At 38.7% G+C, this 26,047-nt stretch overlaps 1 protein-coding gene across 1 annotated transcript in view; it reads right to left on the bottom strand.

Annotated features, from left to right (window-relative positions):
• TUT7 (terminal uridylyl transferase 7) overlaps positions 1–26,047 on the bottom strand; it is a 56,856-nt gene that overhangs the window by 12,181 nt on the left and 18,628 nt on the right. Inside the window, exons 10-25 of the mRNA XM_036261437.1 lie at positions 24,385–24,537; positions 20,964–21,144; positions 18,250–19,313; positions 17,702–17,852; positions 15,523–15,609; positions 14,862–14,962; positions 13,249–13,306; positions 11,080–11,183; positions 8,648–8,737; positions 8,153–8,266; positions 7,899–7,976; positions 7,104–7,281; positions 4,817–4,864; positions 4,376–4,467; positions 2,488–2,603; positions 830–1,155 (exon numbers count right to left, since the gene is read on the bottom strand). Coding sequence (XP_036117330.1) covers positions 830–1,155; positions 2,488–2,603; positions 4,376–4,467; positions 4,817–4,864; positions 7,104–7,281; positions 7,899–7,976; positions 8,153–8,266; positions 8,648–8,737; positions 11,080–11,183; positions 13,249–13,306; positions 14,862–14,962; positions 15,523–15,609; positions 17,702–17,852; positions 18,250–19,313; positions 20,964–21,144; positions 24,385–24,537 — 2,941 coding nt within the window. The remainder of the gene's footprint in view (positions 1–829; positions 1,156–2,487; positions 2,604–4,375; positions 4,468–4,816; positions 4,865–7,103; positions 7,282–7,898; positions 7,977–8,152; positions 8,267–8,647; positions 8,738–11,079; positions 11,184–13,248; positions 13,307–14,861; positions 14,963–15,522; positions 15,610–17,701; positions 17,853–18,249; positions 19,314–20,963; positions 21,145–24,384; positions 24,538–26,047) is intronic.

The raw sequence follows: 26,047 nt of genomic DNA, 5'->3' as shown, positions 1-26,047 counted from the left end.
TGATTGATAATATATTTTTTCCTCCTCATAGTAATCATGCTTACTGCAGAAAAATATTTAAATGATAAAATCCTGCATACTTCTCCTCTGCAGTTAGAACAACTGTTAACTGTAAAACCCATTCCTCCTAGTCCCTTTTCTGTGCATGCGCATGAATGTACTTAAATAGAAATACAAGAGGTTCACTGTACACAGTGTGGCCTCCTGAGATAATTTCATGCCTCCTCTGTAGCTGGGCAGTGCTTTGATTTCAAAAGTGCATATGTTGAGTAGCAAAGCTTGTTATAACTTATTTTATGGTCACTTAGGCTATAGTTTTTAGGTACTAGAAATGACCAGGTTTTCATTTCCTTAATTATCTTACTAACGAGTCAACCAAATGACTTTCATAAGCCTCTAAATCAGTGGTTCTCAACCTTCCTAATGCCGAGACCCTTTAATACAGTTCCTCATGTTGTATGTGGGCGTATCTGCATGTGGGCGGACCGCCTGGAGATGGATAGAGGAGCGGTATCTCAGTTCCTAAGACCATCAGAAATATGTGTTTTCCAGTGGTATTAGGTGACCCCTGTGAAAGGGTCGTTCAACCCCCAAAGGGGTCACAACCCACAGGTTGAGAACTGCTATTCTAAATAAAACCAGGAATAAGTTTTTAAGACATAAAAGATCAGAATTAAGGGCAAGGGAGCATTTCGCTTTCTTAGAAACACAATCTTTTGAGTCATTAGATTTGTTACAGAAATAAATATAACTAAAACAGTAACAATTTCTAAAAAAGAGATTTCCCTTGAGGTGTGATTGGGAAAATCAGTGTGACTGTTATCCATACCTGGAGAGCCTTTAAACTGTGGGCATTCCTTTTTAATGTGCCCTTCTCGTCCACAAATAAAACAACGTTTTTCTCGCAAGTCTTTGTCATCCTGTCTCTTCCATTTTTCCATTGGTGGCCTGAGCATTTTCTCTCTCCCCAGATCAACAGCTGCCTTCACTGGCTTCCCTTTCTGAGGTGTGCACGGCATGGGCTTATCCTCTTTGGCTGACACCTCTCTCTCTGTGTACTTGTTTTGAACTTCTTTGTCCTCTTTGCTTCTTTTCTCTTTGTTCTCAGGGTATCTTTGGTTTAGGGTATCCTCCTGATCTCGCCGTCGCCTCACTCTGTAGAAGATATAATACTGGTAGAAAAAATCTAAACAGAAACCTAACAGAAGAAGATAACTCCAGATTTAGGAAATAACAAGAAATAGAAGGTATCACAGGGCAAAACATGACTTTAACAAACTTAAGTGTATCTTTTCTATTAAGAAGCAATCTCAGCGCTGGCTGGTTTGGCCCATTTTACTAGGGACTGGAAATCTGAGGTGTGAAACTTTAAATACATTCATGCACATACCTAGAAAAGGGACCAGAAGGAAAAAGGTTCACAAGGGAGCGATGGTTATAAGGAGATTTAAGGTTCTTAAAATATTAAAATCATTTCTTCCTTGTCCAACATGATCAGTGAATATTAGCTGTTACTTGAATAAAAAACAAAAATGTACTAAATAAGAGCCTCACATTCCAAATGATGACCTGTTTTTAAATGAGCATATTATTGTCCAGTTAAAAACACTAATACCGCCCTGGCCGGTTTGCTCAGTGGTTAGAGCGTCAGTCTGTGGACCAAAGAGTTGCAGGTTCAGTTCTGGCTAAGGGCATGTACCTCAGTTGTGGTTCATCCCTGGCCCTGGTTGGAGTCATGCAAAAGGCAACCAGTCGATGTGTCCCTTTCACCTCGATGTTTCTCACTCTCTCTCTGTCTCCCCTTCCCACTCTTTCTGAAGATATTTGAGAGAATATCCTTGGGTGAGGATTAACAAAACAAAAAAACCACCACTATCACCCTGAACAATAATATGTTCCAAGCAAGCAACCAAAACCATGTTCCCTTGCTCTCCTGCAAACACAATGCAGAAAAAGGCACGGTGACCAAACTGAGTAGGTCACTATAGCAATATTAAGGGTTAAACTGTGTACAAGTGAACTGTTCTGCAGTTCGGTAAACTGTCAGTGAGTCCAAATCCCAACCTGGTACACCTCAGTTATTGTACATTAGTAGTGTAACTGACATCCTGAAGGAACCACTTTTACTTTCATTGAAATGATTCCGAACTTCTCTCACTGACGTAAAAGGGAAGAATTTGTTTCGTCTTTTCACTTCCAACCAGGCTGAAGAGGCTATGACCAAATGACTGAGAAATGATTAGGGCCATGAGCAATATTAGGAAGAGGGACCAGGCCCAGAAGACTGTCATCTGTACACTGAAGTCAGTCCTCGTCATCTGCACTTAAGGCCATATTTTAAATCACTTTATTTTCATTATAAAAAATCCTAAATTTATCTGAGAATAGCTGAATTTCCTACAGGTTTATTTTCTGTTACAATAGAATCATTTAAAAACTGGTATATTAAGAACATAATAAAACCACACCTTTTGAACATTCACTTACTTTTTCCTCAAAGGACAGTCCTTCATGAAGTGTCCAATTTTCCCACAAATTCGGCAACATCTATCATTTGGGGCCAACTCTCCTTCAGTTAGCACATCTGGATCAAAAAAGTACTCCTAGAATAATGTAATATATACAAATATGAACTATTAACATGAGATCAAAACACAAAAACTAACCCAACCAGCAATCAGGAATCTTCTATCTCGACACTGATGTTATCATTATTTTAACAAATATTATTTACACTGTTTAGTTTCAAAATCTAAAACCACTGTGAGGTCTAAATCAGGATAGTTTTAGCTAAACTCCAATTTTATGTATTCCTTCCTTTTCATCATGCAGAACTCTGTTTATCCTTAACCATAAAGGCAGCTTCCTCCAGCACTTCTAAATAAGAGCATCATACAACCCCAAAGTCAGCTGCCTCAGGACTTGGAAGGAGCTGAGTCCAGGTACAAAGGCTTTACTGTTTTCAATAAATGAAAAGGCTAAAACCTAATGAATTGAGGAACATGATTTGTGTTATACATTCCAGAGAAAAAGAAAGAGGCTATGTGCAGCTTTGCTTTGTTGTGGCTTCTTAAGAAAAGTATCAGAAGAAAGGAAAGACAATGGTCTGGACTTGAGCCTCTCTGCTCCCTCTTTAAGGTGGGGGATCAGCAGCAGCAGAATCACCTAGGAGCTTGGAAGAAATATCAAGTCCTCCTGAATCAGAATCTGCACTTAACAAAGTCCCCAGATGATAAGTCTGAACAATTTTCGGAAGCACTAAAGGACTGCCACAGCAATATCTAGCAACAACTAGAAGTGTATGTACAGTCATCCCTCACCACTTCACGCTTCGACTTTCATGGCTTCACTCTATATTGCGGTTTTTAAAAATACTATACTATATTTGAAAAAAACCACGATAGAGTGAAGAATCCTACTTTGCGGAAATTCATTCATTGCCGTACGAGTCTGGAACTGATTAACTGCGATAAATGAGGGCCGACTGTAGATATAATCAAATGCTGAATAGTTCAGGTTCATTAAAAGTGTGGATTCAGACAATTGAAGCAGAAAAAAAAATAACTTTATTCTAAACACAAAACCCTCTAGCTCTGTCCTAGCTGGTGTGGCTCAGTGGCTGGAGGATCATCCTGTGCACCAAAGGGTTGCCAGCTTGATCCCCAGACAGGAAGCAACCAATACTTCTCTCATACATCGAAGTTTCTCCCTTTTACTCCCTTCCCCTCCTCTCTCTCTTCCTTCTTCTCTCTCTAAAATCAGTAAAACATATCCTCATGTGAGGATAAAACAAACAAAAAAAACCCCTCTAGCTCCTAACCCTGTTTTTTCTCACTGAAATACATGTTATGTTCATAACGTGATTTTGTTTTGTTTTCGGTGAGTACAGCTCAATAGAAACCTGAGTATTAGGTTATATGAGAACAGATAGTCCTCTAGCACAGGCAGCACTGTCCTATTAAAGGGTTTATTACTCTTTGCAAGTATAGTAATAAAAAAATAAAATGAAAACCTAGACTTGATATGAGAGTGGAGAATATCCTTAGGTATGTGTGAACTGGGCTTGGCAGAGGCTGGCATGGAGCTCAATGCTGGTTGGCACAGTAATGCCACCTATATGTGTTACCAAAAAAAAAGCAGCAGCACCAGAATTACTAATTTTTCCCTCCCAAACTCTACTTCTGGCTATTTCTCCCTGTTCTCCTGATGAATTGCTTCAAAACAGGAATGTTTTAAAAAGGATATGATTGTTTATCTTGGCTAGACTTACCAGATTTTCAGAGTATTTAAGTTATTACTGAAGTAATGTGTACAAATTAAGTGCTTAATGAGGGCCTTTAGAATTGTTTTTTTGACATTTCCAATAAACACTTACCATTTTTGAGGGGTAGTCCTTTGGAAATCCTTTGACTGGAATACCAAATACTCTTCTACCATTGATAAATGCTTTCATGATAAAATTGGTCACTGAAAAGAAAAGAATAAGGGCTAAATTGAATGAATTAAATAAAAGGAGATCACGCCCTGGCCGGTTTGGTTCAGCGGTTAGAGTGTCGGCCTGCGGTCCTGAGAGACCCGGGTTCGGTTCCCGCTAAGGGCGCGTACCTCGGTTGCAGTTTGTCCCCGGCCCTGGTCGGTTGTGCGGGTGGCAGCCACTCGATGTGTTCCTTTCACATCGATGTTTCTCTCTCTCTCTGTTCCTCTCTCTCCCTCCCACTCTACCTGAACAAAAAATGGAAAAATGTCCTCGGGTGAGGATAAAAAACAAAAAAACAAAAGGAGATCACGTTAATATTTACAAACAAAGTTAACTTACTTTTCCTTGACAATCCAGCTCCAAGATTATGATTCAAATCAAAAGGATCTAAGTAAAAAAAAAAGAAAATAAGAAAATCAAACAAAAAGTGCCACTATTTATACAGTAAGTGGTCTACAGAACAAGAAAGTGTTACACAATTAATCATTAAAAGTATTAAGTAACCACCTTTTTAATGAGTTTTAAATCTGTTATACAGCTAAGAAATATATATTCCGAAATATAAGGCAAGTTTACACTCATGACAATTCATAATTGAAACATTATGTGTAGATATTTAATTATTTCTTATAAATGCTTAAAAACACATGAAGAAAAGCAAAAAAACCCCCAAAATCTTTGGGGGCAGCATATTGAAAAAAGGGAGAATTTCACATATTAGTATATACAAAAGGAGTACAGAAGCAAAAAGAGGTACCCTTCAGTTGTCTGTTATGCTTCTATAGTATGATAGCCGGGTGTCTCAGGTAGGGATTTATACTCACCGAGAGTACTGAGGCAAAGGACCTGTCCCTCAGCTTAACCTTACACTAATAATTGCTATGATAAGGTTCCTTCTTAATAGGTTTGGTCATGCTTTCTTCTAGTAATCTTGGTTGTTCACTTGGGGTAGTTGAGATACTATAACCTTAGCTACTATACAGTTACAAACAGTACCACCACCGCTGAAATTTCTCAATTCTAGAATAGATAGTTAAAGGTTCTATGTTTTAGACACAAGAGATCCTGAAAAGTTAAAACCGTATCTGTAACTCATTGTGATTTGAATTTCATTTTACATATGTTCACATACCATCAATAGGTAGAAGTAATGATGAAAGAAATAACCTAGAGCAGCGATTTTGTACCTGTGTGCTGCTGCAAGAATTTTTAAAACATGCAATAGTTGACAATTTAGTCAGGGGCACTGACCTATTTTCCCTTAGACTGTCAAATAAAAATATGACAACAGCTAATACAACAGCCGTTCAGTGTAAATGAATCAAAAATATACTTTTGTTGTTGTTGTTAAGCCTTACCGGAGGATATTTTTTCCATTGATTTTTAGAGAGTAGAAGGGACGGAGGGGTTTGAGAGGGGGAGAAGGGGAAAGAAAGAGAGAGAAACATCGATGTGAGAGAGACATGTCAATTAGTTGCCTCCTGCACATGTCCGGACTGGGGCCAGAGATCAGACCTGCAATTCAGGTACATACCTGTGACCCTCTGGTGTGTGGGCTGACACTAATCACTGAGTACACTGGCCAGGGCAAAATTTTGGTCATATCAACAAAAATATATGTATTTTGGTATGCTACATAATTTCAGTAATTAGTTTATGTGTGCCATGAGATGAAAAACGTTGAAAATCACTGACCTAGAGGTAACACATTTAGGTGATATAACTACATTAAAAAACAAAAGAATAAAAAAGTATGATTAAAATCAATATAATATTTCTTAAGTCATTTCTCAGTTCATTATAAGCACTTAAACTTCATTTGGTCTTTTTAAAATGAAAAATCAACAGTCAATTATAAACATCACTAAGTCCATGGATCTGTGCATTCAATGCTAAGAAAAGGGTTCAACACGGTCAAACTAAATGTCAAAATTTATATATAATTACAGATAGGTAAAAACCCTCCATTAGTAGCAAATAAAGTTCTTGAAAATTTACTCGTATTAGGAAGGTTTTAAAAGTCCCACTGATGCCCTGGCCAGTTTGGCTCAGCGGTTAGACCATCAGCCTGCGGTCCAGAGAGACCCGGGTTCGGTTCCCGCTAAGGGCAGGTACTTCGGTTGCAGTTTGTCCCCGGCCCTGGTTGGTCGTGCGGGTGGCAGCCACTCGATGTGTCCCTTCACATCAATGTTTCTCTCTCTCTCTCCCTTCCTCTCTCTCCCTCCCACTCTATCTGTACAAAAAATGGAAAAATATCCTCGGGTGAGGATAAAAAAAATAAAATAAAAAAATAAATAAATAAATAAATAAAAGTCCCACTGATCTCGAAGCTGGCTTATCTCTACTGACCTTCCTTATTCTCTAGTAAGTATTCAATAATAGTAAAAGATCTGTCTTGGTGATCAAAGACTTATTGTGAGAGGCCCCACATGAGGACATCAGTCATTTAAAAATAAATCTTTAGGCGGGAAACAAATGGCTCCACCTGCCGCAGGCAATGAGGGGCCGGCTGCACATCCCAACCAGTGGCTCATGGCTGCCCAGGAAGAGCTCTGGAGGGATGAAGAACAATGCCCTCCTAATTCAAACTCTATTTCTATTCAATCTGAAGTTTTGATTTCAATACCTTCAATAACAATATATTTTGAGGTCCACTGTTTCTTAAAAGTTGTAAGCAGACTTTTTCTTCTGATGCTAATAACATGTTCTTTAAAATCAAACTCCTCTGTGTAGAAACGAAGAAGTCCCAACCAGAGTTGTCCAACAGATTCTGTATTTTTTCCATATTCTGGCCAAAAGCTAGGCTAGAAATAGAAGAAAACAAGGGGTGACATGATATATAGTAAAGTGTTAATATCAATATTCACTTCTATCTTATGATGTAAATATGGACTTATTTCTAATTAACTAGAGTTTAAATATACAAAATATATAATTCTAAAACTTTTCTTTCACATTTTAAAATACCACTTACATGAGTTTATTAATCTCTACCCTATGACTTGGAGAGCTCAGGGTTTTAAATATCAAACCTCAGAATACATGTTAATGGAAGAATCTTGAAATAAATGTTAAGAGTCTTGGTGATAATTAAAAGTCTTTCCAAACTCTCTGTACAAAATCACAGAGCAAATATTCGTTCATTTGGAAAAAGTTACCAAACCATCTGAAATTATCAACCATGAAAGAAATCCTGGATATAGTCTATGAACACTCATCTAAACATTAATAAAAAGGTTTTCAACTTCTAAGGAAACATCTACATGCTAGTTTTGTTTTTTTTTACTATCATAAAAATAAATATATATGAATATAACAAATAATCATATAGTTGTTGAACACCTATCTACACTACAGCATAGTATAGCTAACTTTTAGTCAAGGATGTTAAAAAAAAAATCTTTACTATTAAAATACGTACCAGTTCATCTATTTGATCAAAAAAATAAATATTCCAGCCATCAACAAATATTTCAGGTTTCTTTTCACCTTTGTATATCTGCAATTAATTTTTACACTATTAGTATGGATTATAAACTTAATGCACTGATACAAAAACTTATAGAAAAATTATTGAAAATGTAACCACAGAACCACAGAATTTCTGAGAAGGAAGAGGGCTCAAAGATCACCCCCCTTTACAGATAAGAAATGTAATTGTGTTTTTAGTAATACCTCTTGAAGGACAGGAATGACTGGAGGAGTCCTCTGCTGGAGAAAATATAGCACCATAAGTGTGTATGCATATGACGATAAGCTGCCTCTGGACGCATCGCCAATATCACACATCTAAGGGAAGAAAGAGGAGGAACACAAAGGAAAGTTTCTGCTTACAGCTATTCTACTATCACTAAAAGTGCTTCTGTAGGGCACTAATATATAAATTACATTTTCAAATGCTAAAATATACAAACAAAACCAAATAAGGAAAAAAAAAACCCAAATGAAACAAAACAAAGAACCCAACAAAGCAGTAGAACAATCAGTCACAAGCAAGATCATATAATCATGTAAAATTTAAGAAAAAATTTGAGCTTGTTGGGCAGGGCTTCCCAAATAGTTAAAAGAAACTTTTGACATGCTTATGGTTCTCTAAAAAAAGACATGTTTTCAACAAGGTCTGAAGGTATAATAAAATTCCCGGTAAGTCACAACTGGAAGCATACTTGCCTTTGTAAACACTTTCATGGTATAGCATAAATATTTCACTCTGGGATCAATGGCTGAATAAGCAGATAAGAGCCTTGTGTTATGAAGAGCCTGTTAAAAAGGAAATTACACTATAAGGCTATCATTTAGAAGAAAAAGTTTTAAGCTAGATATTCTGAAAAGGTTTATATCATAATTCATTTTATTTATTTATTTTTTTTATCCTCATCTGAGGACATTTTTTCATTTTTTGTTCAGATAGAGTGGGAGGGAGAGGGAGAGAGGGGGAGAGAGAGAGAGAGAGAGAGAGAGAGAGAGAGAGAGAAACATCGACGTGAAAGGGACACATCGAGTGGCTGCCACCCGCACGACCCAACCAGAGCCGGGGACAAACTGCAACTGAGATATGTGCCCTTAGTGGGAACCGAATCCGGGTCTCTCTGGACCGCAGGCCGACGCTCTAACCGCTGAGCCAAACTGGCCAGGGCCCATAATTCATTTTAGAATAAACACATTTAGACTAAAACAAGTATTTCTTCTCCCAAGATAAGTTTTTTTTTTAATTTTTAATTTATTTTTTTGTTACAGATATTTCACCTTTTTTACCCCATTGGCACCCCCCACCCCACCCCACCCCCGCCTTAGTTGTCCATGTCCATTGGTCATGCATACATGCATATAAGTTCTGTGGTTTATCTCTTCCCTCCCTCCCCCCCACCCCCTCTTCTGAGGGATGTCAGTCTGTGCCCTACTTCCATGTTTCTGGGTCTACCGTATTCCTCAGACTGTTATGTTCATTATATTCCGTATATAAGTGAGATCATGTGGTATTTGTCTTTTTCTGCTTGACTTATTTCACTTAGGATAATACTTTCCAGGTCCCTCCATGTCGTCTCAAAAGATAAGAGATCTTTCTTTCTTACTGCTGCATAGTACTCCATTGTGTATATGTACCACTGCTTTTTTATCCATTCGTCTATTGGTGGACACTTGGGCTGTTTCCAGATCTTAGCTATTGTAAATAATGCTGCTATGAACATGGGGGTACATATATTCTTCCTGATTGGTGTTTCAGGCTTCTTAGGGTATATTCCCAGCAGTGGGATCACTGGGTCAAATGGCAGTTCAATTTTTAATTTTTTGAGGTAGCACCATATTGTTTTCCATAGTGGCTGCATCAGTCTGCATTCCCACCAGCAGTGTATTAGAGTCCCCTTTTCTCCACACCCTCGCCAACACTTGTTGTTTGATGATTTGTTGATGGCGGCCATTCTGACAGGTGTGAGGTGATACCTCATTGTTGTTTTAATTTGCATCTCTCTGATGATTAGTGATGTTGAGCATTTCTTCATATGTCTCTTGGCCATTTGTATGTCCTGTTTGGAGAGGTGTCTATTCAGCTCCTCTGCCCATATTTTAATTGGGTTCTTTGTCTTCCTTTTGTTGAGTTGTATGAGCACTCTATATATATTGGAAATTAACCCCTTATCTGATACATCATTGGCAATGATGTTTTCCCATACAGTGGGTTGCCTTTGCATTTTGATGATTGTTTCTTTTGCTGTGCAGAAGCTTTTTAATTTGATGTAGTCCCATGTGTTCATTTTTTCCTTTGTTTCTGTTGCCTTAGGTGATGTATCAGTGAAAATTCTGCTCCGTATGATGCCAAGATAAGTTTCAATAACTTATGGGATAATAATTAAGATTGTAAGTGACATCTGATTTCATGATTTCCATTACCTTACTATGTACTTAGTCTGAACATTCCTAAAAAAATTAGGGATATTAAAATAATCCGTGTCCTAAAAAAAAAAAAGAGTAAAAGCCCTGGCCGGTTTGGCTCAGCGGTTAGAGCGTCGGCCTGCGGTCCTGAGAGACCCGGGTTCGGTTCCCGCTAAGGGCATGTACCTCGGTTGCAGTTTGTCCCCGGCCCTGGTCGGTTGTGCGGGTGGCAGCCACTCGATGTGTTTCTTTCACATCGATGTTTCTCTCTCTCTCTCTGTTCCTCTCTCTCCCTCCCACTCTACCTGAACAAAAAATGGAAAAATGTCCTCGGGTGAGGATAAAAAAAAATAATAATAATAATCCGTGTCCTGTAAGTAGATGGATGAATTCCCCAAACTACCCTGGTATTATTTAAATCAAATGCCCTTAGGGACCAGAAAGGTCCCATAAAGCCCTAAAGCAAACCAGGTATGAGACCAAAGATAACACATACTCCAAAATTAAAACAAAGTTCAAGCCAAACAAAAGTGACTGCCACTCTGACCTCACTTTAAGTGAATGCTAATATTAAGTTAATTCTTCATTATGTCCCCATCCTCAGATCACTGCCAGGCACACAGCAAGCACTCATAAATTACTGAAAGAATGCATAAAGTGAAATGAATGGCTTAAGAGATATTTGTTTCCCCTTATCTCCCTGAAGAAAGAGCCTAGAAGATATATCTTACCAATGTGTTATACAAACTGATGTCCACTTCCAGACCACTTCTCAAATGGAAGAACTTTACAATGGGCACCTTTGCTGTTGTAATAGGCAAGATGTTTCTCAGCCCTAGGTTGAAATAAGAGAGTATCATTAAATATAGCTGGGCAAAGAAGCTCTTATGTGAACATTCCAAAATAAAATGGATGTAAACCTGACTCTGGCTTGTTTCACTGTAGTCAGTAGAACCAGTTCAAGAATTCTCAGTTATTAACAAATACCTGGGAAGACTCCTTTGGAAAAATTTACATTCATTAAACACACCCATATGTAAGTATGAGAATCAAGAAGGCAGCCACTGCTTTCTAAGAACTCACTGGGTCATGTGTGTGTGTGTGTAGGGGTGTCAGTTTGATAAACACCAAAACAGAAGAATCTACTAGAGTCTGGACTATGTGGGCCTCAACTATTCTTTCATATGACTGTATCTGACATGGAGAAAGTCTATGGGACAATCATCTGAACCCTTAAAGCAAAAGTCACTTGTCATGGAGCTAGAGGTTATGACAGTAAAAGGAAGGAATCAACTGAAAAAGGAAAGAAGAAAATTGCCTTAGCTAGGCTTTGAAAAAGGAGAATAGGCAAAAACAGAGGAGGTTGAGGGGATTTACCAGGAAAGGAAAACTGCAATTGGGAAGGGTAGATGTCTGAAACCAAATGGCATGTTTAGGGAACTTCCATGGAATTGTGCAGGATACAGTGGACTTGAGGAAAAGAAACAACAGGTAATAGGAGAAGGAAGAAACTGGGAAGAGTCCAAATAGAGAACATACATATCCTACAAATTATCTCTGGAGGCGAAGAGAAGTCAATACACTGGTATAAGTTGGGGAGAATCACTGACCACACCTATTTAGACAATGGTTCTGGCAATGGATGGATTGGAGACACCTGGAATAGAGGCAGGGTGACCATTATGAAAAATGATCTGGGCCTGGCCCTGGCCAGTTTGGCTCAGCGGTTAGAGCGTCGGCTTGCGGTACGGAGAGAGCCGGGTTCGGTTCCCGCTAAGGGCACATACTTCGGTTGCAGTTTGTCCCTGGCCCTGGTTGGTTGTGCGGGTGGCAGCCACTCGATGTGTCCCTTCACGTCGATGTTTCTCTCTCTCTCCCTTCCTCTCTCTCCCTCCCACTCTATCTGTACAAAAAATGGAAAAATATCCTCGGGTGAGGATAAAAAAAAAAAAAATGATCTGGGCCTGAACTGTCATGGTGGCACAGGAATGTAGAGCGGCAAGACATGTCTGGGAGCATCTATAGATGGGTTGGGGAAGTGGAGGCAGGGTGATAAGGGAGGAAGGCTGTAACAGTTAAGAGTTCCTGTTTTCTGAGTACCTAGAACCTAGAATCCTTTACAAATGTGACCTCCTAAGACTATTCACCTGCACCTCACAGATGAAGAAATCCAGACCCAGAGAAATGAACTTGCTTAGGAATATGCAGCTGGTAAATTGTGGAGCTGAGATTGAAATCTAGGTATGACTGATGTTAAGCTTCTACTGAATCGAGTCCAGGACAAGTTTATTATCACTTCATCCATTCTGATTCCAGGGATGCCAATGTCAACAACCAAGAAAGAGGACTCGGAAGGGAGCAGAAGGAATGCAGTAAAGAGGAAAATGAGTTCATGCTGACATGCTGGAGTATGAGTTTCTTCTGAGAGTTAAGTGGTGGTATCTAGAGGGCAGATAGATGGTGATCTGAAATTCATAGGTAGGGGGGTGAGAAGTATGTAAATGACAAAAGAAATTTCAGCACAACAGGTCTGTGTGGGAGACAGAGGAAGTCTAACTTACACTGATGGAAAGGAAGGACAGGGAAGCTCACATTTACTGAAGCCACTATAGTGTTTTAGTGGCATTAGTAAATTAAGTTTACTAATAAAAAGACAAAAATATTTTTATGGCACGCTCTCTCTCACTGCCCACACCTTCCTTTTCTCCTGAGCTCCAAGGGACCTTCTTTTGCCTTTGTAACTTGTTTCCTGAGCCCATGCAGCCCAGCTGGCTCAATTCCTCCATGGCTCACTTCTACCTCTATGACTTTCTAAATAAACCTTTGCTGGTATATTTATATATGTGTGTGTGTGTGTGTGTGTTTAGATATTTATATTTAGAAAAAATTTATAGAGATACCTGAATGTTTTTTGAGGACTCTAGCCAATTCTTCAATAGTTCTTACACAGTCCAACCCCTGTAACAAAAATGGAAGACAGGTTTCTAACCTATAAATAGTTTACATTACCTTCAGAAATAATGAAATTATTTTCAACTCATTCTATACACATTTTTCTCTTTTAGGTGAGCATTAATTGGTATTCATAGGAAGTATCCTAAGGATACAACCCCTCCAATACATTCTACTTACTAACTGCTTTTGGAGGCTCAACAAAGGCTGAAATCTGAACCTCCAGTAGTCTCTGAACCCATGAGGACCTCCATTTTTTCTCTCTATGTAATTTTGTCACTAAGAAGTACCTATGTGCCAGCATAAAAAAGAGGGAGCTTTTGTGCCCTGTCTAATTCATTCTGGGCAGAGCTGCATTATAGTTTCATTATGAGCTGATGAATTGCTATGGAGAGTAACTGAGCTCAGACTGTTTCGCCATAGAACTAGACAAAAATATAACATACCAAATTAAAGTCCTACAGCAAATATAAATATTTCAAATAGATCATACTTTTAAAAAAGTTGGGATGACCCTTTCCAGCATAAGTCTTTTTGAAGGTTATATACATCTCAGAATATATTAGAAATTTTATTTTAGAAATGCCTTAAATACTAGTATATAAATCATGTAAAACTTCCATTTGGATGATATACATGAAGGTCATTCTATATATCAATCCCAATATTGCATATCTACCTTAGTCACCAAAGTCAGGCTAGATAACTTGGCTATTTTCCCAAATCAGATACATCCTCAAAAGACAAAGACTTGAAACTAAGAAAAGGCATAAAAAGATCTTGGGCAACAACAGCACCAATCACGTAGATATATAGTATCTGGACTCCTGTTAAACATTTTTAAAGAGTAGGGATTTGGTACTTCTCAAATTTTATACCTTCACAGTAGTTTATCTTTCATCTTCACCAGAACTGGCAAACCTTTTGTTTTGTGGACCATATAGTCTGTTGCAACTACCCAGTCTCCAGTTACAGGGTGAAAGCAGCAGTAGATAATACACAAATGAAGAGGTGTGGCTATGTTCTAATGAAACTATATTTACAAAACAGGCAGTGGGCAGAATTTAGCCCACAGACCATAGTGTTTGCTGACTCCTGACATACATGAGTCAAGCTGATGTGCATAACAATCTTCTAAAGCAAGAGGACCAGAATTACCAGTTTCATTTTATAGATTATCAACCAAAGACCACAGGAGTAGGGACTAATGAAACCAGGTGGGTCTTGAATCCAGGTCTCTGGACCGTGTACGTTTAGCATTCTTATCATTATACCACATTGCCTGCCTGCTACTCTAAGTCAGCCTAGTGGCCATGCCAATGGGACACTGGAGAGGCTGGTTTGGCTTTCTGGAGTCCCCAGATATCGCTTTCAAATCCACTTTGTACTACAGGCTGAAAGTACAAGGCTTTCTACTCCTCACATTCACCTCTAGACTTCTTACTGTATTTGGCCAGACAGATTGTGTCCTGATACATTTGGAACACACCAAGCTGTACTGTCAGTTAAAGCTGTCAAATCACACTGCCACAGCAAATGGAAGTTTATGTGGTCACTGTACCTCAGCAGTTTCAAGTCCATTAATTGTCATACAGACGTCAAGGTCACTCTGTTTGAACCCAAATCCATTTTTGGAGGAGCCAAACAAGCTCAATTTAGTTCCTGTTAGGGATATATGAAAAGTAATAACTAATTATCTGAGTACATTTAATTTTCAGATCAAAACGTCCCTCTCATGAATCAAGTTACCCAGTTAACTATCCAATATTAATCTCATAATTATGTTCGCTTATTAATCAGTCATTTATTATATCTTCTCTCAAACTTTACCTTAAATAAATACAAGGATAAAGACTACCAAGTGCCACTTTATTCTTAAATGTAAGGACATTTTGAGGAAAATGTAGATCACCTAAACATATTTAATATTGTAAGCTTACTACTTTCTAAATAAATTCACTTTTTAGAGGTGTAGACTTTTGACTCTAAACATAGTCCTCAATGAAATTCACATTGTGGCATCTGCTAAGCAAAATCCTACACTGCCACTGTCTTCTCTGTTGGGAGCTATGACTGGGCTGACCAAAGACTGCCCTGGGCATGCCTATCCCCATCACTTCAAGATTACGTTCTTATTCTCCAAATTAACGTGCCTGTAACACATGGGTGCTTTCTCAAGGAAGGTCACACTACCCTTCTTTTCTTAAAGGTAAAATATTTACCTGGAAACTCCTGTCTTATGAAACTTTCTAGGTTTTGTCGAATATGTTCGCGAGCCTGATCTTCTAAAATAGTCGGAGAAAAATCCTCTGTTTAAAATAAAGAGAAATATTCAGAACCAAAAATTGTTCACATTCTCTGAAAACCACATTTTTAATAAAACAAAACCTAACAGGCTTAAAGGGAAAAACCCCTAAATTTTGTGTCTTCTCGGTAGACAGCATAGACAATGTAAAAGAGGATGCCTTTAAAAAACCACATTCTATCACCAAAAACTACTTCTGAAATGGAAACTAATCTGAACAAGGGTTCTAGTACTGGGTTTCAGAGACCCAGAGCTCTAAAGGCGTGGCCTCAGGGAACTCTCCAAGAGCATGTGCATATATATTTAATGAGGACCTACATTTTCCTTTCATAGCTTATAACCTCCAAAAAGGTTTAAAAAGTTAAATCACTCATAAAGAACGGTCATCTTCTAGCACAGACAGACACCTCAAGAGGTGGCAGTGGGATGCCTCAAGTTCTACTCTAAGTAGCTGCATCTCAATTTAAATACCAGTGATGCCCAAACCGGTGTTTCTTAGAGGGCTGTTATGAAGGTTACTAATTAGCGTTAACCAAAAGAAAGATTTAAATAAGTTCTTCACCATATTTCTCAGAAGGCTTTATAATGCTAATGTGCCCTGGGAACCCCTAAGGGAGAGAGCAGGAGGTAGAGTTATTCCCTATTGGACCTGTGGAATACTTCTTAAACTTTTTTTTTGTTTATTGATTTTAGAGAGGAGGGAGTGGGAGGGTGGGAGAGAGAGTGAGAGAGATACATTGACTGGTCGCCTCCCATATGCGCCCTGACATGGGATCAAACCTGCAACCCAAGTATGTGCCCTGATTGAGCCACACTGGCCAGGGCAGTGTGGAATACTTCTTGTCACAAAATACTATTAACTGTACCTAGAAACACATTCCAAGAAATATCAGTTGGGAAATGATAGTACTCTAATCTTAAGCCTTTAAAAACCTGCCCTAGCCAATCTGGCTCAGCTGTTAGAGCTTGGGACCGCAGACCAAAGGGTCGCAGGTTCAATTTCCGGTCAAGGGCACATGCGTGGGTTGCAGGTTCCATCCCCAGCCCTGGTTGGGGTCATGCAGGAGGCAACCAATTGCTGCTTCTCTCTCATATCGATGCTTGTTTCACTCTCTTTCCTCATACCTCCCTTCTACTTTATCTGAAAATCAATGAAAAAATATCCTTGGGAGAGGATTTGACACAAAAGATTTTAGCCCAGGCTGTGTGGCTCAGTGGACTGAGTGTTGTCCCATGGACTGAGAGGTTCCGGTTTGATTCCCAGTCAAGGCACATGCCCAGGTTTTGGGCTTGATCTCCAGTTGGGGACATGCAGGAGGCAGCCAATTGATGTATGTCTCTCATATCGATGTTTCTCTCTCTCTATATATATAAATCAATAAAAACATATTTAAAAAAAAAGACTTTAAAGATCCTCCTTCCCGATCTTTTTTTTTTTTTTTTTTTTAATCCTCACCCGAGGACATTTTTTTTTTTTTTCCATTTTTTGTACAGATAGACTGGGAGGAAGAGAGAGAGAGAAACATCGATGTGAAAGGGACACATCAAGTGGCTGCCACCCGCACGACCAACCAGGGCCAGGGACAAACTGCAACCGAAGTACGTGCCCCTAGCGGGAACCGAACCCGGGTCTCTCCAGACCGCAGGCCGACGCTCTAACCGCTGAGCCAAACCGGCCAGGGCCTCCTTCCCGATCTTTAACAATTATTTATTGTGTGTCCTAAATGCAACAGGACACATAGAACACTGTGGATACAATGGAGAATGGAACAGACTTAGTCCCTATAATGAAGCTAGCAGGTTAGTGATTCAGATGACTTTGAGAAAATGTCAATGTAATACTTTAACAAATCAAAGGAAATATTGCCTGGCCAGTGTGGCTCAGTGGATTGAGTGTCGTCCCATGGAATGACAGGTCCCGGTTTGTTTCCTGGTTAGGGCACATTACTGGGTTGTAGGCCCAATCCCCAGTGGGAAGTGTGCAGAAGGCAGCCGATCAATGTATCTCTCTTATATCAATGTTTCTCTCTCTCTCTTCTACTCTCTCTAAAAAATCAATAAAAAACAAAAAAACAAAAGAAATGTTAATAACTTACTATAACACTGGATGCAAACTTGATCTAGGATATTTGTAAATTTGGGTGTTAATGGTGGCAAAGGTTCCAGCTGGATTCTTTTGAAGTCTTCAGGGCAATCCTTCTTTAGATGACCCTCTCGTTTACATAAACTGCACACTACTGTAGGAGACTGCAGGAAGAGGGCAAAGCAAAACAAGACCTAAGATAAAGTTTTACTTGACAAATAAAGGGGTCCTGAATCTTTTTTTTAATTACATAGTCTACTCTCCGCATTCCAAAGGAATGAAAATACAATGTGAAGCCATTCCAAATTATGAGAGACACCCTGATGGCATAATCAAGAGGGAAAGGCAGTTACTTTCACTACCAACAGCATTCCCTTTCTCCTATGCAAATTCCCAAGAGTCTAAGGAAGGAAATGGACAAGTACTGGAGTTAAAACTCAACTCATGAGCCACTGCTAGAATGGCGTGAGCCCTGTTCTAGTATACAAAATTGCAATTACATGCATTAAAACTGTTTCAAGTCTTCTAGTTCTATGTCTAGGACTGGTACTGATCACCTACCTTGCCTTTTGTGAAGGTGAGTTTACTAAACTCATAGAAGAAATCAGATGGACCCACAGTTGAATTTTCTTCACATACACTTTCCTCCTTAAGACTGATTTTATTAAGTTCCATTGGTAGAACTCCATCCACATCTTTTCCACTTTCTTGTAAGTCTTCATCCTTAGACTTGCCTACCTCCTCATCCTCTTCAGACAGGGCATCCTCATCCCCTGATCCAGTGTAGGCAGTGTCCTCATCTTCTTTTCCAGTAACAGAGAGCCTGGGTTCTTCATCCTCCTCCCCCTCCTCTTCCTCCTCCTCATCAGAGTGGATGATTCCTGATATCTGGCCTTGTCTTAAAGGGGCAAAATGACTCAGAGCATCTTCTAGTTCATCAGGACCTTCTAAGCTTTCATCAACATCAACACTGCTATCTAAAGTAGCAAATCCATCGCATTCTTTAACCATAGGATTTTCAAAGCCCTCTAAATCCAAACTGCTATCTGTCTCAGTATTTCGTGTGCTACCCGAGACGAGAGGCTCTCCACATTTGCTACTGCTTATATCTTGAGCATCAGCAGTCAAAGGATGCTTGCTCTTCCTTCCAATTTTTTCTTTCTCTGTTTTACTTCCTGTTTCTTGATGATGTACATTAATATCCTCATGATGATCACAACTGACTTCTGTCTTGATATAATCTGTGTTTTCCAGCTGTACACTGACGTGTGTGTTTTCTGTTCCCTCTGTTGGTGGGCTTCCAAAGCTTTCAGGAGTCTCTTTTAGAGTAAGTGGCTGTACCTTGCAGGTGTTTGCAGCTGAACTGGGAGCACTAGGACCCTGAGCCACAACTGAGTTTTTGAGTTGATCATTTTTTGCTTGTAAATCTGGATCACGCTTTGCTACTTCTTTGGAATGTTCTGAAATACATGTAACAGTACTCAGATGCTTTGGGAGGCTGGATTTTGTGATTTTGTGTGGAAGAGCAAAATATTTATATGTTGTCCTTAAACAATGAAGTATGTATTCAAACACAGGTTGATTATTTAGGGTCCTTGCCACATTTCTTTTAACAGAATAGGGATCTGTAACAACAAAAAAAATCCATCATTGCATAAATTTGTAATACATGTTTTAAAAATTAGCTTGTTCTAGATAAAATTAAGTAAACAATTATAAATTTTAGCATATAACTTATCTATTCTTTTAAGAACTTGGGGATGGGGAGTAAGAAGATACAGTTTAAGAACAACAAAAAAAAATGTTTTCTTAAATGTCTGCTCTATGAAGAGAACCCATCTGTTCTGAACCAGTACCCCCTTCCCTATTTTGTTCTGTGACTGTGGAAGTAAAAAAGATGTCATGAGTGTGGGTCTTGTGCCCTGGGGAAGTGAGGGCTTCCCGCCAGGATCTGCTGAGTGCTCTGCCTCCCCACTCAGCCAGACCCTATGATTGTAGAGCTTACCTCCACTCTTCTGCCCTGGGAAGCCCCATCACTGAACTGGCTGGACTGAATTCAGGGGCGAGAGGGAGGCAGCAGGAGGAGACACCACTTCTCTCAATCTTTTCTCCTCCCCTAGACTCCAGCAGGTTAGGCAATTGGCCAGAAGAGCTGAGCCAGAGAAACTGCAGGGGAGGGTTTAAAAAGGTGAGAACCCTATGACTGCACACAGGATTTATGCAAATTGCAAATTGCAAAAAAAAAAAAAAAAAAAAAAAAAAAAAAAAACCACACCAAAAAAACCCTCTTATGCAATATGAAGCTTGAAAAAAAAAATCAAGCAAAAATAAGAGAATTCCATTTAGGATATTCTTTAAATTATTTAAACAAGGAGAATTAAGATTTCTAGAGGGGTTTCAACCTACAGACTTAGAAAACCTGAGAAGGGGTAGTCCATTCAATGAAGTCTATGGGGCACATCAGTGTGTCTTTTATTTTTTAATTTATTTTAAATCCTCACCTGAGGATATGTTCTAGAGAGAGGAAGGAAGTGGGGAGTGGAGAGAGAGAGAAAGAGAAAGACTGATTGGTTGCTTCTGACTGGGGCTTGAACCGACTGAACCTAGGTAAGTGCCCTCACTGGGAATTGAACCTGCAACCTTTTGGTGTACAGGATGACTCCCCAATCAACTTAACCACCTAGCCACGGCCACATCAGTGTGTCTCTTAATGATTTCAATTAAATGAGCCTTCACTAGAAAAAGTGGTTTCATGAATAAGTTTTAAATGTTATTGCTGCAGATATTCCAAAAATGACTAACTATCCTTTCTATGGAGGGGAATCAACAGATAATGTTATTTTTCTTGAGAAAAAGTATTTTCCTCACCAACAATTCATGAAAGGATTGAATCTAAAAATACAGAAATGAGAACATTCAAAGAGAATAGGGGGCTCATACATCACTAGGAAAAAACTTTTTATGGGTTCAAGTTTTTAAGCAACTTACAAAGAAAGCAAGGACTCAGCCAGCCATTATTTTAGTTGCTTAAGTAATTAAGATGTCCTATTGCGTCACTTAAAAAAAAAAAGAAACCAAAAAACTAAAAATGAACAGTTTGATCCCTGCGAATGACCATGTAACTAACACATGCAACATCCTATTTATTTCACTTCTGGGGTCAGGCCTACCTTACACATAGGAGCTGAAAAGAGACTGAAATAAAAAGCATGCTGTTAAGATAGATACCTTTCAAGAAAAAAAAAAAGGCATTAAAGATATACATTTTGAGATACCTTCAATGGCAATGCGCTTTTTGGGCCAATCCTTTGATTCACGAGATATCATTTCTTTGACTCGAATACTTATCACTAAATCAGCCAAATTAAATTCTAAAGCATAGAATCGAAGCAATTCCACCCAGAGCTGCCCAACTGGTACTGAAGGCTGGTGCTTTAAATCAAATATTAATGATACCTATAACAGCAACAAGAAAACAGGTATTTCATATGTCAGCACATTATGAAAAATTAGAGAGCATTCAAAAACATCAACTTTAAACAAATCTTAAAAACCTTAGCAAAAATATAAATTTGACAAACCATTTAGATAAACCACATTCTAGTTTCAATTTTGCTTGTGCAAAATAGCATTCCTTTACTACACTGCTGGAATTAGAATATTGGAAAATCTTGTCATTATCATAGGAATAGACAGGCAGTTGCATGTAATCAGGCAGCACTCCTAATTTTGAAGTTTTAATGACAGGTGGAGAGAACTGTGCATCTATTTCTACTCTTCGCATTGAGCTAGCTGTTTCTGCTGCTGGTGTTACACACACAAATGGCAGCTGCTAAATGCATATAGCAAAAGGAAAAATGCTCCTCTCGTTTGCTTTGAGAAGCTACATAAACTCACTGAATCTGCCAGTGATCCTAAATTGATTTTAAGGTCAAATAACTGTTGAAATCAGAAATTATTGCTAGTTTTACATTCACAGACTCTTGACAGGTTGAAACACACTGTGATGTAATATACTGGAAAGCACATAGGACTTAGAATTTAAAAAAATGTGTTTGATACTAATTTTGCCACTTCATAGTTCTTAACTGATCTGTGACTTAGCTTCTTCATTCTCAGTTGGCAGTTTAGCACAGTGGCTAAGAGAACTGGCTTTGGAATGAGACATGATGAGGTTTGAAATCCAGTTCAGCCACGTACTAGCTGTGTATAATCCTAGTCAAAGTCTATAAGCTGTCTAAGCCTCAGTTTCCTCATGTGAACAATGGGGATCACAGTACCCACCTCATAGGGTTGTTGGGAGGATTGAGTGAGAGAGTGTCTGAAAAGAGCTTAGCACAGTGCCTGGCACACATGTTCAAAAAATGATCGCTATCTGCAGAGTAGGGATGAAACCACCTATAACACAGGATAGTTATGAGGATTAAATCAGAAACAAGGGAAAACAGACTCGGTTGCTCTCTGTATTTTTTCACTTAGATAAAATCAAGTACAAGAAATCCATTTATCACTGAAACAATGTCACAACTCTAAGATGCTCTAAGGGTAATCTAATTCAACTCCTGTATGTTACAAGAGAAGAAACGGAAGCCAAAGAGATTACATGACTTGTCTAAGGTCCCATTGCTTGTCATTGGCAAAATGAGGACAATGTCTCCCAACACAGTACAGTGTTCTTTCACCACACCATGCAATTTCAACAGTGTCCAGATCTTACTTTCAGAAGTGGCAGCATGATTCTTCTCTCCAAATAGCATAAAAATATAAAGTATTTAATTGGACTTAGAGTAACAGCTTTTCCTTCTAAGATATAAAAATTTGTTCCCAGTTGCCCTTTATTATATCAAGCTTCAAAACAAGTGGTACAAATATTTTATTAACCACTAAATTTCAACCACAAAGATTCTGTCTAATAAGACAAAGGCATCTGGTGGATTTACAAGGCAGAACTGGTTGAAAATGGAAGTTGTCTAGGTCCCAAACACTATAGTTGAGGACACAAAGAAAATCCCCAAAATTGAAAGCCTTATTACATTTCACCTCTTTATCATAAGCCATACTCAGCATTACTAAGGATTTTTAAGCTTCTCACAGAATAACTTGATAATACTGTATAAGGAAACTTAACAGATCTTCGACCTATCTAGACTAGTGGTACTTAAGCTGTTTTTTGGGGGGGATTAATGTTTTTTTTTTTTTTTTTTTTTTAAATAGAGAACACTTTCTTTTTTGGCACTGAGTTAAGCATTCTATAAGTCAATGACCCTATGAGAGGGTACCAATATCATCCCCATTTATAGGTGAGGAAACTGGGCACACGGAAAGATTAACTCATTTGCCCAAGAACACACAAACTAGGAAGTGGGAGAGCTGGGATACTAATTCACTTATCTTGGCTTCATAGCCTGTGCTCTTATCTACTGCTGGAACCCCAAACAGGACACAGATAAAACTGTGCTGGTGGCAGAAGAGGAAGAGAGGCACCACCTCCCCGTTCCCTCCTTAAGGATTCTGGAAAACAAAACTGGAGCATCTACGATTCACCACTACCTCTTCTTTCTAGGCATGGACTATGAGCTAGTGGTGTAAAGCTGAGATTAAAATCCTGGTCTCAGAACATACTGACAAACCTCAGAAACAAGTGGGGTTGGGAAAGTCGGGAAGAGATATTCCAAAGAATTTATATGCATATATGCACAACTAATGGACACAGACATTGGGTTGGGGAAAGCAGGAGGCGGGTGGGAATGGGGAGGAGGAGTCAATTGGGGAATAAAAGGAGGGACATCTGTAATACTTGCAACAATAAAATTTTTTTTAAAAAAGTGATGAGAAGAATAGTTATACTTATGATAAAATAAATAAATAAATAAATAAAAATCCTGCCCTGGCCAGTTTGGCTCAGCAGTTAGAGCGTGGGCCCACAGACCATTGAGTCTCGGGTTCAATTCTGGTCAAGGGCACGTACTACTTTGGTTGCGGTTCGTCCCTGGCCCTGGTTGGGTCGTGCGGGAGGCAGCCAGTCCATGTGGCTCTATTACATTGATGTTTCTCTCTGTCTCTTTCTCTTCCTCCCTCCCACTCTGATAATAAGTAGAAAAATATCCTCAGGTGAAGAAATTAAAAAAAAAAAAAAAAAAATCCTGATCTCAGAAGTAATTTGAGGATATTGTCATTTCACTCCAAAGGGTTATAAGGAAGGTTGTGGGATCTGCCCCAATTTGGGGCAGAATCCTATTCTTACTAGTAGTATAATTATACTGCTCAGACTTTTATTTGAAATTTATATGGCAATTCTTTCCTTGTGCATAAATTCCCCTGCCTACCCCTAATGGCTGAGTGGAAACAAATTCATATACTTAATTCATTATTTTAGTATCTGGGGTGAACTTTTTATCTATTTAACTCCATAATACCATCTAAGACCTAAATACTTTGAGGATAGATAGGGATTTAACTTTGAATTCTCATTATCTTTCACAGGACCCTGCACACAGAGCTACACCAATAACTATAAATCTAATGACGTGAATTTAACCTTTCTCATTATTTGTCTATGCAAAGGACTACACAGACTAGGAAATGAAACAGTTAAGATAGCTGAGGAAAGAAGAGAGGACTGATTAACTCACAAACTCTACAATTAATGGCAGAATTAAAAACAGATGGTAAAATTAGACACACGTGAGAACAGACCTGTCCCCTTTTAACAGGTATTTTTTTTGGTGCCTCTTCTTTTGCTGTGTTTACATCCCCTGTGGCATTATCAGTGTATTCCCAGACCACGACATCTTTCTGAATATCTTTTAGGCTGAAGTTGCCTAGGTTTTTTAATGAGAATCCTTCAATCTAGGAAAAAATTAGACACAGTATTACAAGGTAGAAGCAATTTTGTATCTATCAGAGCATATTAATCCTTCAAGGAATTAAAAGGTAACACACTTATGGTTCATTGAAAATATAAAAGGTATCAGTTATAAAATACCTCTGAGATATCTATAAATTTCAAAAATTTAAAGTAATAAACAAAGTTTTGATTTGCAAAAGGGTGATTTTGTGAAGTAATTCTTTAGTAAATAGTTTAAGAGAAAACAATATGGCCAGGCCTAAGGCCATGAGTTCTGCCGTAAATCTGTCTGGGATCAAATCTCAACTCCTGGAGTGGCGGTGAGTAAAGGAGGGTAAAGGAGGGATAAATGGTGATGGAAGGAGACATGACTTGGGTTGGTGAACACACAATATAATATACAGATGATATACTAAAGAATTGTACACTTGAAACATATACACTTTTATTAACCAATGTCACCCCAATAAATTCAATTTAAAAAAAAAGTGAAAGGGAAAAAAAAAATCTCAGCTCCCTCATGTACTTTCTTGAGGTCTCAGGTTTCTGTTAAAAGGGATAACACTAGAATCTCCATCATGGGATAGTTGTGACATGAAATAATGGCAATAAAGGATTCAGAGACTGGGTGTGGCAAGTAGTAAATGCTCAAGACATGTAAGACATTGCTTCTAGGGATATTGTTGAGATACATATTGCTGAAGAAAATAGTCTGGGCTTAAAAGGTCTAAGAAACCTGGAACAAATCTGAACAGATTTCTTTAGTGTACAATGAGATTTATCACAAGTCTTGAAACAGGTTAATGTACATAATGAATGTGAAGTGGGATGTGGTATACCATTTCCCAAATGTATTTCTACATCAAATGGATTACTTCTTTGGTTTAACAGAGTAATTCTTCCCCCACCAAAAATAAAAAGAAGTCATATTACTCTCAGTTACAATGGCTTCCTGCAAACTCAGAATGAAATTCACAGTCCTTTCCAGGGCCTAGAGAGGGCCCATTTCATCTGACCCTTTGTTACTTCTCTGATCCATCTTCCTGGCTCATAGCTGACATCCACTACTGCTCGGAAGGTTCTTTCTCCCAACAATCAGAGAGCCCACTCTCCTTCAACGCATTGAGGCTCTGCTCAAATATCTTTTTCTCTGAACAGAGTCTTCCCTTTCACTTTCTGTCCTTCCCCTGGTTTATTTTTCCTCAGAGAAATTACTGCCACTTGATATGTACTTAACCTTTCTCACCTCACTGGATATATAAATTCAAAGACAAGGACGTTGCTTTGTTCACTGCTCTAGCTCTAGCATGTAGAACAGTGCCCGGCACAGTAAATGCTCAGTAAGGACTTGCTGACTGACTGAAAAGAACAAACCGCTATCTTACAGAAAGCACGAGGTGTGGCAGCTGTTTGTTAGAGGTATGTAATCAATATTTTCCTTCAATTCTGTGGCTTGTGTTTTTATTTTTTTGAGAGGTTTAGAGTAGTAAAAAATTTTAAACAGTTTACCAA

Source organism: Molossus molossus, unplaced genomic scaffold (assembly GCF_014108415.1).
Source record: "Molossus molossus isolate mMolMol1 unplaced genomic scaffold, mMolMol1.p scaffold_m16_p_14, whole genome shotgun sequence".
NCBI lineage: Eukaryota > Metazoa > Chordata > Mammalia > Chiroptera > Molossidae > Molossus > Molossus molossus.
This window is presented reverse-complemented; position numbering and strand designations above follow the sequence as displayed.